This window comes from Mytilus galloprovincialis, chromosome 2 (genome assembly GCF_965363235.1).
Source record: "Mytilus galloprovincialis chromosome 2, xbMytGall1.hap1.1, whole genome shotgun sequence".
Taxonomy (NCBI): domain Eukaryota; kingdom Metazoa; phylum Mollusca; class Bivalvia; order Mytilida; family Mytilidae; genus Mytilus; species Mytilus galloprovincialis.
In genome coordinates, this window is record NC_134839.1 from 108,449,756 (window position 1) to 108,470,195 (window position 20,440).

The following is a 20,440-nucleotide window of genomic DNA, read 5'->3' on the forward strand; positions in this document are numbered from 1 at the left end:
TGCTCAGTCACTGGTGACGTTTTATAAGATCTGAGTAGCAAGTGTAAGCTCTTGAATACCGTTTTAGTTGGAAAGTGTATTTCCCATATGCAGGTGAAGCTGGTATTATGATACTTTGGTGTGGGAAATTTATAATTCGGAGGACTTTTGATTCATTAAAATTTCATTCTTGTCAAGCGATATGTTATTTATGTGGGATTACCGAAATGCTCTTTTATTCCATATTCTTTAACAAGACACTCGTAGTAGTACGATTTACATACATACACAATCAATATTAATTTAAACAACAATTGTATCGTGAAAAATTTGATAGACCTTTCTCACCATCTTTTTCTCTGAAAACGGACTTTGGTCGACCATTCACACAGTTTTATTAAATCCACTATTTAGAAAGAATACATTACCTTTAAAATTCAAATACATTTGTTTATTGAATTATGCTTTTTTTATTACAAGTCTTCTTTTATATATGTTCTATGAAGTGTAAAATCACGACTAGTTACGATTAAAACAAATGCACATCCCCTCATATTTGTCTTTGAAACACATTTGGTACTGACAACAAGAAACACAATAATGGCGGTCATATTGACCAGTGGATGGACGGCAAGGTGTGGCGCCCTATGAAATCGAAATTTACTTACCACTTTCACTCAATATTTTATATACACGAAAGAATAGTGTTTGAAGATATTTCAAGAGAATCAGGGGAGTGTAGGTCATTTTGTAATAGACAAAAAAGATTTGTTGGTGGATTATGTCAAACCGATTTTGCTGCATTTTTGCTGATTATTCTAAAAAATTATTATAGATAGATAGAAACTTTAATTTGCAAAATTGATACCAAGACAAAAAAAGTAAACATTTACAAATAAGTCGTAGTAGTCAATATTTGTAAGTTATTGCCTTCAAATGATAATTTACTACTTTTCTGCACGTTTTGTCTACTAATTGAAAAGTTCACTAGATAAATAGAAACTCAGAAGGAACACTCAGTTAGATAAGAAAATACTTAAATATGCCTATTTTTCTAAAAATTTGTTATTGTTAATATACGGGTGAGCGACATTAGAGAGTCTCTAATTAAATAAATTCGTTAGACATAATTTCGTAGTTAATAAATTGTTTAATTGCAATTCACTATAAATGTGAGTTTCTTGAAAGCCTGTTTGATTGAAATTGAAATTTCAAAATTGGCATTTGTTAAAATGAAGTTTGGAAAGTCTTCTATATTTGAACTTGGTTCATTTCTCTACTAAGGTGAGTTACCTGCCAAATCATTGCAGTAAATAAAAATGCATATGACAACACAAGTCTTTTTAGCGGATATTAACTATGTATAACATGATTTCATTGTTTTTACATGGTTTTTATAACATCGTTTGTATGATGTGTTTTATGCTTGGCGTGACATTACATATGTCGAATTTTAAAATAGTACGATAAAGTGTTAAATAACAGTCAATCACTGTTGAAAGTTCATAGTAAAGTGTTCATTCGTCGCTCGGGTCTGTATCAGTATGGTGTGTGGTGGATTACCGGCTGTGTTTCTATTATTTTTACAGCGGTTTGTGTTAATCCATGGCAGCACATTAATACGCGAAGATACCCCGGGTTCCGAGATGTCAGTGATGGAATTCGGATATGATCCTCATTCAATTAAAGGTAATGTATGTAATAGGCATATACAGCCACTACGTGTGCCTATTTATAAACAAAATGGGAAATAGTGATATCTCAATCATTTAGGATTTTGATTCATGTAAGAATGATGATAAGATATAATTTGAAGGTGCAAAACAGCCCATTTTCATATAACTGGCTTTGATTTTTGATTTCATCATTTATGTTAAAGTTATTTCTCCAACGGTTCGACATTGTCGTTCTAGTGTGCTTTGATTGATCGTCTCTAAATCTTGTAAATACACGAGGTCTTTTTTTTTATTCAGCTACTGTCTTAAAACATGAAACAAGAGCATCTTTCAAAAGGTCTCGTGTCACTCTGAAAACGCTGAACAACTTAAGTTAGCGTTGAATTTGAATTTTATTTTCCTCACGCATGCTTCGAGTTCTACCCTTTTAAATAGCATGTCTGAGGGAGGGATAAATCCTTATTTGTAAAAAATCACTCTGATTCAAATAAAAATTCTCAGAAACTGACAATACCAATATGCTTTATTTCTTGTTTGACAACATTTATATTAAGTTTGAAGCACGTGTTTTTAACAATCGACATTCCCATGATAACGAGCTATTCCCCTCTTCTTGTGCTTTTTTTTTATTCTAATGAGGCTGTATTCATAAAGGAACTACTTTTGAAGAAAGAAAAGAAGTAAGCAGTATCCTCTAAATTAATTTGCGCTTTATAGATAATTTCTCTCATTAAATAATTAAAAATTTTGATTCAACGAATCTTTCCCATCGAACTTGAGATAATCGATAGAACAGATACAGTTGAAGTTGAGTCTGCCTCATATCGTGACTTACATTTATAAATGACAATGTGGGTCGTTTGAAAAACAAACTTTACGTTAAAAGAGATGGTTTCAGCTTCCCAATTGTGAATTATCTAATTCTGTGTAGCCACATTCCAGCAGCGCCTGCTTACGAAGTATATATCTTCCAATTTCAACGATATTTCCGGGCTTGTATTTCCTATAATGATTTACTTGAAAAAGGTTGCTGCTCGCAAGGAAGGTATTAAACTAATAGTTTCTAATGGTGAATTAGTTATCAAAGTTACCAGGCTATAATTTGATACGCCAGACGCGCAAATTTCCCGGACAACATCACGAGATGGATGACCGTTATTGGAAGTCAGTTTCAAAAATGATGGCTGAAATGTTCCTAATGAGCAACACGACGGGCACCACATGTGGAAAAGGATCTACTTACCCTCCCGGAGCACACGAGATCACCCCCAGTGTTTAAGTAGGGTTCTTATTACTTAGTCTTTAGTTTTCTGTGTTTTGTTTTGTGTACTATCGTTTGTTTATTGATCTATTTCTTTTGTAACCATTTTGTTGTCAGTTTATTTTCGACTATGAGTTTGAATGTCCCTCTGGTTTCTTTTGCCTCTTATCTTATTTTTTTAACACAAAATCATCGGACAATAAAAATAACAATCACCCAAACTTCACTAATTTTAGGTTTAGTTTTGTTTATTTTATTTATTCTGACTAACAATGTATTAGACTGTCGTATCTAGGAGTAGGAAACCTGTCGAAAAATTAAAAAAAAAGTTCGGATACAAAATTCGTAGATGTTTATTGTACATAAAAGAAATAAGAATGTTCCATTATGTCCGAGTACGATCCCAAATTTAACATTAAAAATTGAAAATTTGTCGACCCTTGTCATGATAAATTAATGCTCAAAAGATGAAAAGATCGGAAGCACGTTCGTTTGTTCGCTTAAAAACCACGAATCAGTTTCATTTTATAACGTCGAAAAAATCCCACATTTTGAATTTTACAAAAAGTTATGCAAAATGATAAATTGTCCCAGGTTTATAGGACATAAAACTAAAAGGTTTGATTGTAACATCAAATTAAGTGTGAAACTTGAACATTTGTGTCACTCTATAGTTTCCAGACAGGATTGTGGTTTGATATCTAAACATTCATTTTTATTATGAAAAAAAGACTTACAGAACTTTCACTTTTTTAAAGTCCGTTATAACACGTGTGCATGTTAGTGTGCGTTGAAGGTTTCTGTCATTTAACAATAGTTCGCAATTAATATGATATGGCACAAATTATTTCCTAAAAGTGGTGTGTTACGCGGTATTTTTTTAATTCCACAAAACCAAATGTGACGAGTGAAAACAATAACGCCAAATCCAGCCAAGTAATAACTTTAAAATTTTAACTGCCATATATTTCAGTTGCAATTTTTATTTTATTTTGCAGTATGTATGCATCCCGCCATTGTGTTATTGTGCTATGGACTTTAATGTATTTCTTACCTTCTTTTACTCATGTTCTTTGTCTATGGAGTGTCTATATATATTTTGTTGTTGAAATAGTTATTTGTTTTTCTGGTGACTGCTGTACCCCAAATCTTTGACATTTTAACTAGTATGTCTTAAATTTTTTTTCTCATACATTTTGTCAATATCATGGAACTATAGTTATGTGACTGTCTTACAAGTTAGAGGGTTTACTTAGTTATAAGATCATGTAAATTTAATCCATCAGTTTCTACGCAAGGACATTTGGAATGGGACAGCTGATTTTCACTCGTTTGGTGTGTTTTAGCCTTTTTTATTTTGATTTTGTCATTTGATAAAGGACGTTTAGCTTTCAATTTTCTTTGGTATTTTTGTAATTTTACTTTCTCTTTGTATACACATTTTTTTAGAATTTAGTATTATATTTACTGTTGCGTCATTTCTGAGTACCTACACGAATGATACTGGATGGGGTTCAGACTACACGTCATTAACCAATATAATGGATACCAAAAAGTTAAAATGTCAAATACGAAGCCTCGATGTGAAAAGGGACAAAATTGTACAATGTTGATTACGTCAAAGGGAATTACAAGAATAGTTTCTTCTTCCTTCTTGTCGATAAATGAACAGAAGTCAACTGTGTATAACTATGTGATACTCATGCCACGCATACATAGATGTAATCCCCTATTCTATTTACATTTAAAACTTCTTGTACAGTTAAAACCATACATTAGGGATTCTATGTCTAGTAACTGGTTGGTCTAACTCCAAGGTTAGCCTTAAACACCTCTAAGTTGGATGCATTAACTGGTTGGTATGAGATAATAGTTTGAACTGTTCTTAGGAATAATGACGTCTCGATTTTTTTTCGTTTTATAGACGTTGATCACTTTCAGTGGATCGTAGCCCTTATAATTAAAACTATTTTTAATTTAAATAAGTCACAAAGCACTAGCGTTAAAACATGAATTAAAATATGTGTCGTATTAGTTCTTTTGTGTCTAATGAATTTTGGCTGTTTTATATTTCTATATTGTTTGCTTTCTGTTTGGTTTGTTTACTTGATAAATAAAAAAATAATACATATGTATTAGTAAAGGCTTCTTTTTAACAAGATTATTTAGCCAGGGATCAGAATGCAAACATTTTCATACTTTTGTTTTGTCTGAAAATCTGGTTAACATTGTGATTCCATCGCGGTATGGCATTCCTCTTCCAAAGCTAATTTAATGTTATTATAAGATGTTTCTTCCAAATAATATAGAGATAAAAATAAACGCTTGAGTAAAATGGTTAAGAACCTTTAAATTTTGTTTGTTCGACATAAAGGCAACAGTAGTATACCACTGTACGAAAATTTATTGCAGTGTTCTGCTGCTTCTTGTTATATCTTGTTTGTACTACTTGATTGATTGAACGTTCAAATTAGGTCAATAGAGAAAAGTTCGGGTTTGCTTTAAACCCGTTCGACCTCTGTCATAGAGTGACAAAGTCAACAACAGTGTCACGCTTGGGCTTAAACATGTGCTTAGTAATGTAGTAAAATCCATTTCGCAATTTAATGGAGAAAATGTCTTTGATATATTTCAGTCGATATTTGAAAAAAAATCAGAAGGTCACCTAGGGCACTATATATTAGTTGAGTGAATCATAATATATAACTTTTATAGTAAAAAGTCATCATAATTTGCTCTTTTAATAGTTGAAACATACATATATTGATTACTAAATATCTTTTACATGTGTTATATAAATTACAGATGTTTTAATGTTTAATACCAAAGTTACAATACAACGTATTAGTATTTGAAGTTTCTTTAAATTACAGTTGTTAAATCGTATGTTATTTCACAGAACAACGCCCTTAGTTTAACCCATTTTTTGAAAATTGAAAATTAAAAAAAAGTAATAAAAGATGGTTTGCCTTTATAAGACACATTAATTGCCATTCATTTTCTTTTTAGTGTAATTGACAACAAATATTCATATAGAAAACAGCAGACTTAATCGGATTTCCTTGTCAAGTGGCTTTTGTTAAAACTAAACGTGATTATCTGCAATAGTTGTTTCAATATATTTGTAGTTGGTTTCAAATGATCATTGTTTTATTATCATTATTAGTTTAAACTAAAAAAAATCAGAAAAAACTTGTCAACCAATGCAGAATAAAAAAAAAAACTAAGAAAATGGCGGTTGTACAATAATAGACGATGGTGACAGAAAGGGTGTGTGATATATAATCTTAAATTTTGAGATTAGAAAAATCCTGTAGTAAAGTATCGCAATGTTATGAAATACCGTGTAACTACATTTTCATGAACATTACGTTCTAAGAATTTTGTAAAGTTAACTTAAATGGAAACTATCAACTTCAAATAATGTAGGACATGACCTGAAAAGAAAAATCTTATTTTAGTGTTCTCTGTCCCTCTCTTGATGATCGTAAAATGATCTATTACGGCATATATACAACTGCATTTTAATAAAGAAAAAGAAAATATCATATCGTTTCTATCATATCATAATAATAAAATCATATTCCTGACTTAATACAAGTATTTACTTATGTAGAAAATGGTGGATTAAACCTCATTCTATTGCTGCATTTTTTCAGCTAAACCTCTCACTTTTATGCCAGTAGCATAAAATTTCATTAAATTGTCAACAATGTGTGAATGGAACAGATATAATAAGTATTTTTTTGACAAGATAGGGGTACAGCGCAGTCAACGAAACAATATCTTTAAAATGGTATGAGGCAAAAATTGAATTGTTTATTCTAGAAATTTTTATAAACAATCAATATCAGTAAAGCAATTATTCCTATTTGTTTGAATTCCTTTCAACGAGGTATTACTTGCAAAGATATATCTGTTCGAAATGCAAAGTATTTGTTGATCTCCTGTAAGGGTTTCTTTTTTCTAACGATAATCAAAGTAATTGTGTCTCTTGTTTTGCTTACAAAAACATAAATGCACGATGTCGTCGTTTGTTCAGAGTTGAATATCATTCATATAGTGTATGACCATAAGGTGTGTACATATCATTACGGAGAAACCGTGAATAACTATCCGCTTAATGTTGAGGATTTTTACAACGAACATTGCCACTTGTGATTGATATCATACAATTACATCATATACTTATAACTGGGCACGTTTTGAAATGATACTTCTACTAATTCAACAACAATAACTGTAAATAATTCATGCTTTCTAATTGAACATATGTTTTATTAGAGGAATCACGGTCGTTCCCCAATATTTAATAACTGTTGAAGTGTGAATGACCATGGTTATGATAAATGACTTCTTCTTGTTAACATACTAGATTTTTGAACTGTTTTATGTTGCGTGTCAACTTGATGAATAGTATATTTTACTGTTGGATATTTCAGCCTTTCTTAGTGGGTCAAACGTCAAAAAAAAACCTACAGTAAATATCAACTTAGCGTAAACAGGTTATAGCAATTCGTCAAATAGCGTTTTCAAGCTGTCGTTAGCGTCAAAAGAAATATAACGAACTCCAACGAAAGTCCTTTATCAAAAAACAAAAATAAAAAGCTCCTACACACACAATAAACAGAAAACAACTGTCATATTTCTGACTTGGAACCGGCATTTCCTTATGTAGAAAATGGTGGATTAAAAGTGTCCTGTACCAAGTCAGGAAAATTGCCATTGTTATAATATAGTTCGTTTCTGTGTGTGTAACATTTTGACGTTGTGTTTCCGTTGTGTCGTTTGTTTTCTCTTATATTTGAGTGGGAATTCACATTACTATAAGACGTGTAAAGGTACTTTTCTATCCCAAATTCATGTATTTGATTTTGATGTTATAATTGTTATTCTCATCGGATTTTGTCTAATGCTTAGTCAGTTTCTGTGTGTGTTACATTTGCTGTATCGTTGTTCTCCTCTTATATTTAATGCGTTTCCCTCAGTTTTAGTTTGTTACCCCGATTTTGTTTTTTGTCCATAGATTTACGAGTTTTGAACAGCGGTATACTACTGTTGCCTTTATTTACCTCTCACCTGTATAACACTCGCAGAGAGTTCAAATATATTGACAACAATGTGTGAACAAAACAAAATGACATAATTGTTAAATAAATGCAACAGTTGTACCGGTGTTCAAAAGTCATAAATCGATTGAGAGAAAACAAATCTAGGTTAAAACCAAAACTGACGGATACACATCAACTATAAGAAGAAAACAAAAGAACTACAGGAACACCGAAGTGCAACAAAAACAAACGCCAACACATATAGAAACAATCTATCTGATAACAACTGTCATATTCTTTCACAACAGATCGAGAAACGCACAGACAAATAATATTATAGTCGTTACAAGATTCAAACTACAGAACAACAACGAACATATACCATCAACGACAAAAACCACAGAAAATAAAACAAGAGGCTCTCAAGAGCCTGAATCGCTCACCTGAATTTTTTTGGTTTAATCTCTCATCAATGATTATTTTGGCTTTTCAATTTATTTAAATGTTCTTTGAATCGTCCTATTTTCTTCAAAAGCAAAAAAAAAATCATTTTCTCCTATGTTCTATTTTAGCCATAGGAGCTATGTTTCTTGACATACAAGGAAATGAAATATAAAATTTATACTAGATACTCTGAAACTCTAAAACTCATTTAGCCTAAGTTTGGCTGAAATTGATACAGCAGTTTCAAAGGAGAAGATTTTTTAAAAAGTAAGTCAACATGATGAACAAATTGTGAAAAAAGTCTTTAAAGGGCAATAACTCCTTAAGAGGTCAATTGACAATTTTGGTCAAATTGACTTATTTGTAGATCTTACTTTGCTTAACATTTTTGCTATTAACAGTTTATCTGTATCTATAATAATATTCAAGATAATGACCAAAAACTGCAAAATTACTTAAAATTACCAATTAAGTGGCAGCAACTCAACAATGGTTTGTTTGATTCATCTGAAAATTTCAGGGCTGATAGATCTTGACCTAATGAACATTTATACCCCATGTCATTGCATGTCAGATTTGCTCTAAATGCTTTCGTTTTTGAGATATAAACCAAAAACTGCATTTGACCCCTATGTTCTATTTTCAGTAACGGCGGCCATGTTTTTTGACGGATCAAAAATCAAAGCACACACTTTGTGCAGGATAATCGAAGGAACAATCATGCTAAGTTTCATCCAAATCCATTTAGCAGTTTCAGAGCAGAAGATTTTTTAAAGTTAGCAAATATGATGAACAAATTGTGAAAAATTGTCATTAAAGGACAATAACCCCTTAAGGGGTCAATTGACAATTTTGGTCATATTAACTTATTTGTAGATCTTACTCTGCTGATCATTTTTGCTGTTTACAGTTTATCTTTATCTATAATAATATTCAAGATAATGACCAAAAACTGCAAAATTTCCTTAAAATTACCAATTAAGTGGCAGCAACCCAACAATGGTTTGTTTGATTCATCTGAAAATTTCAGGGCTGATAGATCTTGACCTAATGAACATTTCTACCCAATGTCAGATTTGCTCTAAATGCTTTCGTTTTTGAGATATAAGCCAAAAACTGCATTTGACCCCTATGTTCTATTTTAAGTAACGGCGGCCATGTTTTTTGACGGATCAAAAATCGAAGCACACACTTTGTACAAGATACTCTAAGGAACAATCATGCTAAGTTTCATTCAAATCCATTCAGTAGTTTCAGAGGAGAAGATGTTTGAAAAATTGTTAACGACGACAGACGACGACGTCGACGACGACGACGACGGACGCCAAGTGATGAGAAAAGCTCACATGGCATTTTAGGCCAGGTGAGCTAAAAATCAGTAACACGGTTGTGTAACTAACATACAATTTCGAACTTCATACAATTATATTCACAATATTCGTCACAACTATTTTCATGGCAATGATGATATAAAAGTCAATTACATAATGAAAACGATAACCTTTCACATATAATCCAACCAAAACCCTAACAGAAACATCAAAATTAAATTCATGAGTGTTGGACATACAAAACACCGAGACACGCCGCATATTATTGCAAAATTCACATTCAGTATAACACTCTTATAAAGGAATAAGAAAAATAATGGTTTTGAAAGGCGATTTTATAATTATTTGGGCAAGAAAGGACACGCCATAATACATTTTTCAACCGAAACCAAAACAAAAACATAAAAAATAAATACATTAATGTTGGATATACAAAATACCAAGACACGTCGTATAGCAATGTAAATTTACTCTCAGTATAACATTCATATTCGGGAATAGGTCACGTTCGTTACTTAGCAGACATATTCAATGTATGTTGAACCACAATCTAAAACTTGTTAAAAATGTCATTAGTTAGTTTTGACATAGACACATCGTATAGATCAACCAATTCGTGATGCAAATAATTGTGATAACAAATAAAGTAGAACAAGTATAGTAAATGTTTATATGAGGAGCAAAAATTCTTCGCTACTCGTCATATGATGTATCTCATTTCATATATCATTTATGAATTTATGACGATCTGTAACATTTTAAAACTGATAAAACATTGACACTTTTTAAACCAAAAGTGAATATTTCTCCCTGAATCAAACTCTATAATTATACTTTTCATTATATTCATAGGTCCAGGGTATTGGAACATGAAATGGCCTTCTTGTGGATTTTCAAGACAATCTCCAATCGATATTAATACAACTTATGTTACCTATGGAAGACCCTACGAAATCCGTTATAATCAGGAAAACCAAGACCTTCCAGGAAATCTCATTAATAACGGTAAATATCAACAGGAAAACTTTATGTAATCCATCTGAACTAGATAAATCTAAATAATAACGGTACGAAATATTAGTTGGTTACCTGTTTAGGCATTGTGCAATCTATTAACATCATGACAATCAACGATTTTCCTTTGGAGACATTGTGTAGTCTTTGTAAGTACAATCACGATATTGCTGTACAAAACTAATATCTTAAATGTGAATTATATTATTTTTTGTGAAACGTCAAAATACTGAACTCAAAAATTTAAAACTAAAAGTCCCTGCACAGATGTCAAAATCAAAGACTCAAGCTAATAGCAAACAATTGTAATATACCTCTACCAAGGACATCCATATAGCATTAGAAAACAGAATGTAAACATGAGGTTGTGGCATTGATTTGGGTACTGGTCGGGGATCAAGTCTTTTTTCATCCATTTGTTTATTCATTTAAAATGACAGAAAATTATCATCGTATGTCAATCCCCTATAAAATTACATAGAGCGATTACATAGATTTAATTGTATTGGGTTTTCAAATATATCCCAATAGAACTTGTTTGCTTGATGCAATGTATAATCGCTTGGCTTATGTTTCCAATAGGTCATACAACAGCCTTTTACTTTGAGGAGAAAGCGAGATACTTATATGGAGTACCTGGATCCCCAAAAGACAAATTCCTCCTGAACGAACTACACTTCCATTTTGGAAATGACAGAATACATGGTTCTGAACACTCCATAAATGGACAATTTTTCCCTATTGAGGTATGCACGGAGTTATATGCAATGTTATAGTTTTCTTCATATCTTAATATAATTGAGAGTAAGTAACTGACGAAAACTAGTGTGTGCATAGTGTATGCATTATATAATTTGCTGTAAATAATAAATAAGTGTCAATACCCATTACCGAACAACATATAAGTAAACCTGATAGACATGTAGAAGATCACTAAACTTAACATGAATATATTACAAATTGAAATATTTATCTACATAACAAATACGATAGGCATTCCAAACGAAATATACACATTAATCCTGTTATTGAAACACTTCGCAAGTGGTCACATACTGTGGTATCATGATAGAAAACCCTATTATTATAGCAGAGATTGACAACAACTGAAGTGGTATCAGTACATCCATGTTATTTCGATCATCTATTTACAACAAATCGGTTTCCAAATAACCTGTTTATAACCCAACTTGACTATGTAAGACCAGAAAAACAAACCGTATACTTAAACCTAAAAATCTATTTTACAATATCTATTGCAGGTGCATATGGTCCACTACAATTCTAAATATAGACAGCCTAGAATAGCTTCCATGATGCCAGATGGGATTATAGCTGTTTCTGTCTTTCTTCGGGTATGTGTACCAATATTTGGAAAGAGTTATAGCATTGAAACGTGTTTTTTTTAAAGGAAAAGGTCAAGAAAACACAAATTAACGCTTAATATGAGCATATAGAGAATTTGTACACAAACATTTGATTAAGAACGCTCTGGAAATTTTTACAAGACAATCATATAACACAAAAATAAAATGATGTGGTATGATTACCAATGAGATAACTCGTCACAAGAGACAAAATGACACAAAAATTAACTCCAGGTCACCGTACCGCCTTCAACAATGAGCAAAGCATATTCAGCTATAAAAAAGCCCCGAAATGTTTAACATTTCTAACGAGAAAACTAACAGCCTTATCTAAGTAAAAAATAATAAACGAAAAACAAATGTGTTACACATCAACAAACGACAACCACTGACTCCTGACTTTGGACAAGTAAGCACAGTTGTTGATTTGAAACCCTTTTTGTAACACAGACTTAATTATGGTGGCCGGACGCGGCCATTTCCGCTTTTCGTGTTTTCGCGTTTTCTCCTCTCACTTTTCCAACGCAAATTCGGGAAATCGGGAAATCGAGAAAGCAAAATTGCGAAATCGAGAAATTCATTTCGCGTTTTCGCATTCGTGTTTTCGCGTTCGTGTTTTCGCGTTTTTGCTTTCTCGATTTCCCGATTTCCTGATTTCCCTATTTCTCAATTTCCCTATTTCTCGATTTCCCTATTTCCCGATTTCTCAATTTCTCGATTTCGTTTTCTCGCTTTCTCGATTTCCCGATTTCCCGATTTCGCGCTTGCAAAGTGAAGGAAGAAAACACGAAAACGCGAAAAGGCGAAATGGCTGCATCTGGCCACCATACTTAATAGGGATTTTTAAACACTTTTCAATGTGATGTGATTATTTATTTACTGAAACCATCTTTCAATATTTACACATCACTTATGAGTTCGAATGTTCCTTTGATATCTTTTGTGTCTTCTTTAGTTGCTAATGTATGTATTACTTATACGAAAGACAATCAATCTCACTTGATAGATAAGGTACCTTTTCTTTATTAATTTTAGATTCGAAAAGGACCTCCAAACCATGTTGATACATTCATAAAGACCAACATACCTCGTGTTAAAGATCCAAAAGGTATGAACTCTACAAAGACATTTATCATATGGTTGATGTTGTATACTTCATTTGCCTTTGTCTGCTGGATATTTACCTTATATTAATTGATGATTTTTTTTAGTTTTCAATACTATTTGTTTTTATTTAGTTCAACTCGATTTCAGATTTTGAAAATCATTGCTAGACTAAATACTATTTCCTTGCAGATTTTTTCACCCGATTCAAGTTATTGAAATTAATTTTTAGTTTCTAAAAGTAAGTATCGTACTGAATGGTAAATGTTTGTCGATGACAACTTGATAGTTTTGAAGTTTCATCTTACGGGACTTTTAGACGATTCAGTATTATAGTTTATATTCTTAGTTTTTGCTGATATTAACCTTTCTGATTTAGACAATTAAGTGTTAACATATCATTGCTTTTTTTATATTTACTCTGGTGTAGATTTACCAATTAAGATTGTTTATAGTTCGTTGATAAAAAAAGTCATCAAATGTTTAACGTAGTCTATGCCAATAGCTAAACAGCTAGATATATACACAATATGTCAAACACACAATTGTTCTGAGAAAAAAAATAAGTGAAAATGCCTGTACAAAGTCAGGAATATGACAGTTGTTGTCCATTCGTTTGATGTGTTTTATCATTTGATTGTGCCATTTTTCCTCGAAGTTCAGTAATTTGATTTTTTGTTGTTGGGGGAAATAGTTAACAATAATTATCGAAAGATGGCCTTGATCTAAATTATTCATTTTGCTAGCATTGTTTTCCAGATTTAGATATATTCAAGCTCTATTTTTAAAGATTATCTTAAACCTTGCTGGAGCTTTATTTGTCGAATTCATTTAGTCTTCATTTCAAAATTTTGTAATATAAAACTAGAAGTTAGTTTTAAAGTGGCTATGATAGTTACCAAAGTACCAGGATTATAATTTAGTACGCCAGACGGACGCGCGTTTCGTCTACATAAGACTCACCAGTGACGCTCATTTTTTTCTTCTTTATAACCATCAACTTTGCTAGAATTTAACTAGATTTCCGGGGTTAGCGGTTCTATGTCTTTGGTTATTCTAATTTGAGTTCAGTATTTTTGTGATTTTACTTTTTGTATCACAAAATAAAACAAAATACTGAATAATTTGTATTTGTAGGTAAACCTGTCAAAGCTGACTTGAATCCATCCTTGTTATTGCCTTTTAAACGTGACTTCTATACGTACCGAGGATCTGTGTCTGTTCCGCCATGCAAGAATAATATACGATGGATAATCATGAAAGAAACACGCGACATCTCTTTCCTTGTGAGTTTTCTAAAAGTGGTCTCTGAAAAAAATGCATGAATTTATTCCATATTCATGTCTATGTTAAATTATTTTTAGGTGTTTTCGGAGTATAAATAAAGGGAGATTTTGTTTGTTTATAAATGAGACATCAAATCTAACCTACAAATATCTAAACTACTTCTTCTAGAGATCAATAGACAGTCTAAATACCAGTTGACAGGTGTAAATGCTATCTCTGAACAGTGGTCATAAATAGAGACTATCAATGATCTGCCAGCAGAGAAGTACTCAGAATATCTAATCATTCACAGTAAGCACTTTCACTTGTAAAAGTTTATAATTTTTTGTTGCTGTTTTGAAACATTTAATAACATTAACTGTTCCAATTTTTTCTGCACCAGATGCGCATTTCGACAATACATGTCTCTTCTTTGGTGCTCGTGGCCAAAAAAATTGAAATTCAAGCTTATATAATTAATGAAGAGCTATATTCCAAAAGGTGAAGTATACCAGTACTTTATACAGCCAGAAAAGTACAAAGGTTTTGTTTCTATATAAATGCGAAATGAAGGAACATTAGTTTATGACCTTTATTTATATTTCTTTAGGCAGCGAAAAAAAAAAGAACGTTATAACCTGTTTAATATCTCTTTTTAGGCATACAGAGCTTTTCTGACATTAAAGACTAAGGAAGGAGAAATAATATCAAAATATGGAAACTTCCGTCCAATCCAAGATTCATCATGTAACCGACTTGTAGAGGCCAACTTTATGTACTAAAACTCTACCTCAATATGAAACATTGTTTAAGATTGTCGTTTATTAACGCCAGACTTCCTCACTGTTAAAAGGACCAAAATATTTATTTATACATATGATATAAAAATATTAATTTATTGAAATTGATCTAGTTTAACTAGCAGTAAGAGTAGATGTCCAAGTATGCAAAAGCAGCAATACTTTATTGTTTTCTTTATTGTTGAATACGGACATTGGGATTCGTGTATCGGATAACTCTGTCGTTCCAGGTCAAATAATTTCCAGTGAAACTAGTGCCATCGTTTTGTATATACCATGAGTTTTGGTTCACATATTTAGCGTTAGCATAATAATTCAATCCTTAAATAAGATGTTAAAAATTCTTCCTTACAAGAACAGAGTACAAGTATTTGGTTTGAAAAATTGGCTGCACATGTAAAAATGTTATTATAAATGGGATATCACATCTATTTTTACGATGGGTTATCACATGAGGTAGCTCGTTCCAAAAACCATGTAATACATAATTAAAAACTTACAATTCAGAACTCTTAAAATAAAGCTATACATACAATAACGTTCCATACGAAAACCCATATGGAACATTCACAACAACACATAAGATATAAAAAGAAGATGTGGTATGATTGCCGATGAGACAACTCTCCACAAGAGACAAAATGACACAGGCATTTACAGATATAGGTCACCGTACGGTCTTCAACAATGAGCACAGTCCATACCGCATAGAAACCTATAAGAGGCCCCGAAATGAAAAATGTAAAACAATTAAAACGAGAAAACTAACGGTGAACAAAAACTGAACGAAAAAATAATTTGTAACACATCAACAAACGACCACTGAATTACAGGCTTCTGACATTGGGACAGGCACATACATACATAATGTTGCGGGATTAAACATGTTAGCTGGATCCAAGAAGCCTTCAGTGCTAACCCAAATACAGAATAAACAACCACCCATTAAAACCCCGAAGGCAAATCAATATACAGAATATACCACCATACTAGAACCCTAAAGCCAAATCAAAATACAGAATTTACTTTCCCTAAAAAAGAACCTGTAAAGCAGATCCAAACAATTCTCCACTCGCACTATCATGCATTTTCTATGTTCATTGAACTGTGAAATTGGGATCAAAACTCTAACTTGGAATTACAAGGGAACAAGTGCACTAAGTGTCAAATTGATTGGACTTCAATTTCATCAAAATCTACCTTGACAAAAATCTTTAACCGAAAGAGGGCCAAACGGACGAACGGGTGCACAGACTGAAAAACATTATTCCAAAGGATGGGCATACAAACTGTCAAATGTCATCAAGTTTATCAATTCAGGGGCAATAAGCCAAATCAGCCTTTTACTTCTTTGTTCTTTTTTGACCTATGGCGACCATATTTTTTTTACGAAAAAGTTAATAAAACACAATCTTTATACAAGATACTCTCAGGATGATTTAGTTTAAGTTTGGCTGCAATTGGTTCAGTAGTTTAAAAAGAGAAGATGTTTGAAATAGTTTACACCAGATGGACGACGACCACAGATGACTAAGGACGACGACAAATGCCAAGTGATGGAAAAAGCTCACATTTGCTCTTACACAGAAATCAACAATAACCACTGAATTACTGGTTGCTCATGGGGACAAGCACATTAATAATCGGGAAGGATTAAACATGCTAATGAGAAATCAACTATGTCCATAACCTGGGAAAATGGTATCAAAGAACAAAATAAGAACAACCTTTAAAAGAGCTTGGGAGATGGGTGGACCCAGATCAGCCAAAAGAACCAAAAACAAAAATCAATTCAAATTAAACAAAGTACTGATCGTAGAGTATTCTCAGTTCCAGTAGGCTAATTCAAACCCAAAAAAGAAATATTCTAGATTTAAAGGCCTTTGTTCAGAATATGGACAAGTGAACAGGAAGCATGCTATTATACGTTGGTAGGAAAATAACACATCAGGAAAAGAAATTCATTTAATATAATCATAACATCATCTGGTATGACATACAACAAATATCCAATTGAAAAAGAAGTAATGTAATATCTTTGGTATTTTATCAAATATATTTCACAACCATACAAATTGAATACAGAAAAAATTTCAGTAAATGTGTCGTATAGTAAATCAACTTCAATTAATAATGAATATATTTTGCTATATTAAGTAGTAGATATAAATACAAACTTGACTGTAAAAGGTTTCAGTAAAACAAGTATTGCAACCTGTAAATCAACACAACATTAACTTGAGAGAAATAAGTCACACAAAGTACTGACCATGTAAAAGCATATGTTACAACATTTTAATGTAAATATCGATATAACAATAGATTGATTGATGTATTATCCACTTTTCAGCAATATAAGCTGTTTTGATGCGTTCAGATTTTTTTTTTGAGCCACATAGCTTTGGTAGAAAAACTTACAATCCTATCCAATACAATTGGAGTCAAGAGCACCTGCCATGTGCACTGTTCCAAATTTAAATTCCTCAGTTTTGACAGGCAATTGATACAGTAGTTGGATTTCTTAAGACCACTTCTCTACCCCGGCCACTTATATAATAACAGATTATTAAAGCAATCAATGACATTCTTAAATGATTGTTTATATGTACACCATATTATCAATATGTATTTGAGATTCTTTTATTATTATTAGAAAAATAATTGCTGATAAATATGTGATGATTCTTAGAAGTTTACTGAAGAAAAGTAACTTTTTTTTTTAAATTTGTTTTTTCATGTTTTTCATCCTTCTCTCCATGTTTCAATTCTCAATTAATAAATCAATAAATTATTATTAAACTAATGTTCAACCTCTCCCAGACAACGTAACCTAAAATGAAATTGGCTATTTTAAGGTACTTTTTTTTAATATTTGCCTTCCATAGCTCTTACTATATTTTTATCCTTATAAATTCTTGGATTTCAAATTAGTTAACATGACTTTGTTAGAACTGGTAAAGAATGTCCTCGCATATTTTGTTGGTTAAGTTTCTGATAAGCCATTTGTTAATTTGCAATTACATTCAATGTGAAATAAGTCCATTCAACAGACCAGTTTTCAGCAGAACTATTAAAAAAACACATATATTTGGTATTTCATACTTAACAGCAGTTCAAGTATAAAACTCATTCCCTTGTGCTCATTCAGGGCTGCAGATAAGTATCAAAGTAACAATTGTCACTTTAGCAAACTCTATTACAAACTTATATTCTGAAAACACACAGTACATAAAATAATATATATGTTTTAATTGTATTCACAAGAAAATCATTCAGATTGTCAGTTCATAAAAATTGAATAAATGCTAATGAAAGAAACAAACAGATATTGGCCTCCCTAAATTCTACATGTATTATGATAGAATAGTAATGTTCCCATGTTATAATATCATCCTTCTATTGTTTTAATGGAAGAGTATTCTCAAATGTATAATATATCTATTTCTAATGCCAATCGAAACTCATTGAAAGTCTATGGATAATCATAATAAGATAAATATAAAATAAAACTACTGTTATATCTTGTGTTGTTAAAGACATGCAGCTTTTGTTCTTTGATAGCAAATTTTGTGTAAAAAAAAACCCACTGAAATAGTTTTATTTCATCTCTAACAATAACAAAACTTGTGTTTACAAAGTCTGACAAGCCTTCAAAGCTGTATTTAAGTCAGATGAGGCAAAAACAAATTACAAGCTAACTTTTTAGATTGTTTTTAAAAGCACTAACAGTTTGTTTAGAAGTGCTATCAATTCCATGGTTTCTTAGATTGTCATATTGTTGTAAGCCCTATCAATTCCTGGGTTTCTTAGATTGTCATATTGTTGTAAGCCCTATCAATTCCTGGGTTTCTTAGATTGTCATATTGTTGTAAGCCCTATCAATTCCATGGTTTCTTAGATTATCATATTGTTGTAAGCCCTATCAATTCCATGGTTTCTTAGATTATCATATTGTTGTAAGCCCTATCAATTCCATGGTTTCTTAGATTGTCATATTGTTGTAAGCCCTATCAATTCCATGGTTTCTTAGATTATCATATTGTTGTAAGCCCTATCAATTCCATGGTTTCTTAGATTGTCATATTGTTGTAAGCCCTATCAATTCATGTTGTTTTAGATTGTCATATTGTTGTAAGCCCTATCAATTCATGTTGTTTTAGATTGTCATATTGTTGTAAGCCCTTAAAATCCCTTGCTTACATGGAAGTTCACAGAAATCAGGTCCCACTAATTTATTTGTTTTGTTATTTGTTTTGAGTTTGCATAAGCTAAACAAAACTCTTGGTTTAAAGGACTTTAATAATTATAATCATTGCAAACCACCTTTGTTCTGATGCAAAACAAATTTTTATGAAGATTTCACTCAAAAGGAATGGAGAATATTTCAATCAAGAACCACATTTGAAGAAAAACAGAAAACACCTAGGCATTTTTTAAAGCAAAAAGTAAATTAATAGTCTACAAAAACACTCCAAGAAACTACAGATTGTGCAATATAGACCACAATAAAGCTGAGGAGGCCATAAAGGAGTATGAAGATCATGTTCCACAAAATGTACCTGTAGTGTTGATTAATGACAGTGAAAATCTATCTCCAGTGATGTGATAAATGATGATACGGGTTGTAATTGAGAACATAAAATATGATAAAAAGGTATAAGAGTGGTCAACAGACAACATTGTGTGATCACAAATGAATTTTTAAAAAAGTTTCTGAATTGTTCTCATAATACAACAATTATTCAAAACATTAAGAAATATAAATATCACTAAACAAAAGTAAGATAAAATCACATTATCACAGAGTTAATACAACACTAATCAAGATCTATTTCTGTCGTTTCTGTGCCATGTTCAACTTGTAATAAATTCCTTGTTTGGCCATAAGATCGTTGTGTTTTCCTTCTTCACTGACAGTACCATGTTTTATCACACAAATCTTGTCAGCATTCTGTATGGTTGATAATCTATGGGCAATAACAATACATGTTCTGCCAGATCTGGCCTTGTCTAATGCTTCTTGTACAATCTGCAGTAAAATAATTAGAATAGATAGGTATGATAGAATAAGACATCAAAAAAATCTAACCTATATGTGATTTTCAAAATTAGGTGTTGTCAAGACTTTGTTGATGTTGTTGCACCAA

At 31.7% G+C, this 20,440-nt stretch overlaps 2 protein-coding genes across 2 annotated transcripts in view; one reads left to right on the top strand and one right to left on the bottom strand.

The window, feature by feature from the left end:
- The first annotated feature begins 1,488 nt into the window (after positions 1–1,488).
- LOC143065328 (carbonic anhydrase 1-like) lies at positions 1,489–15,505 on the top strand. Its single transcript, XM_076238847.1, has 7 exons — positions 1,489–1,668; positions 10,595–10,747; positions 11,339–11,502; positions 12,019–12,111; positions 13,159–13,231; positions 14,365–14,513; positions 15,153–15,505. The coding sequence occupies exons 1-7, from the start codon at positions 1,524–1,526 to the stop codon at positions 15,273–15,275; spliced, it is 900 nt and encodes a 299-aa protein (XP_076094962.1). The 5' UTR covers positions 1,489–1,523; the 3' UTR covers positions 15,276–15,505.
- Positions 15,506–17,244: 1,739 nt separating this feature from the next.
- LOC143065325 (ATP-dependent translocase ABCB1-like) overlaps positions 17,245–20,440 on the bottom strand; it is a 65,818-nt gene continuing 62,622 nt past the window's right edge. The window contains exon 31 of the mRNA XM_076238833.1: positions 17,245–20,322. Within this exon, the coding sequence (XP_076094948.1) occupies positions 20,122–20,322 (201 nt within the window). The 3' untranslated portion in view covers positions 17,245–20,121. The remainder of the gene's footprint in view (positions 20,323–20,440) is intronic.

Bases quoted from the DNA above. Each gene is read 5' to 3' on its own strand.
- LOC143065328 (XM_076238847.1), top strand. From the start codon at position 1,524: ATGGTGTGTGGTGGATTACCGGCTGTGTTTCTATTATTTTTACAGCGG. The intron at 11,503-12,018 runs GTATGCACGGAG...TATCTATTGCAG, and splicing joins GACAATTTTTCCCTATTGAG to GTGCATATGGTCCACTACAA. The intron at 12,112-13,158 runs GTATGTGTACCA...TATTAATTTTAG, and splicing joins CTGTTTCTGTCTTTCTTCGG to ATTCGAAAAGGACCTCCAAA.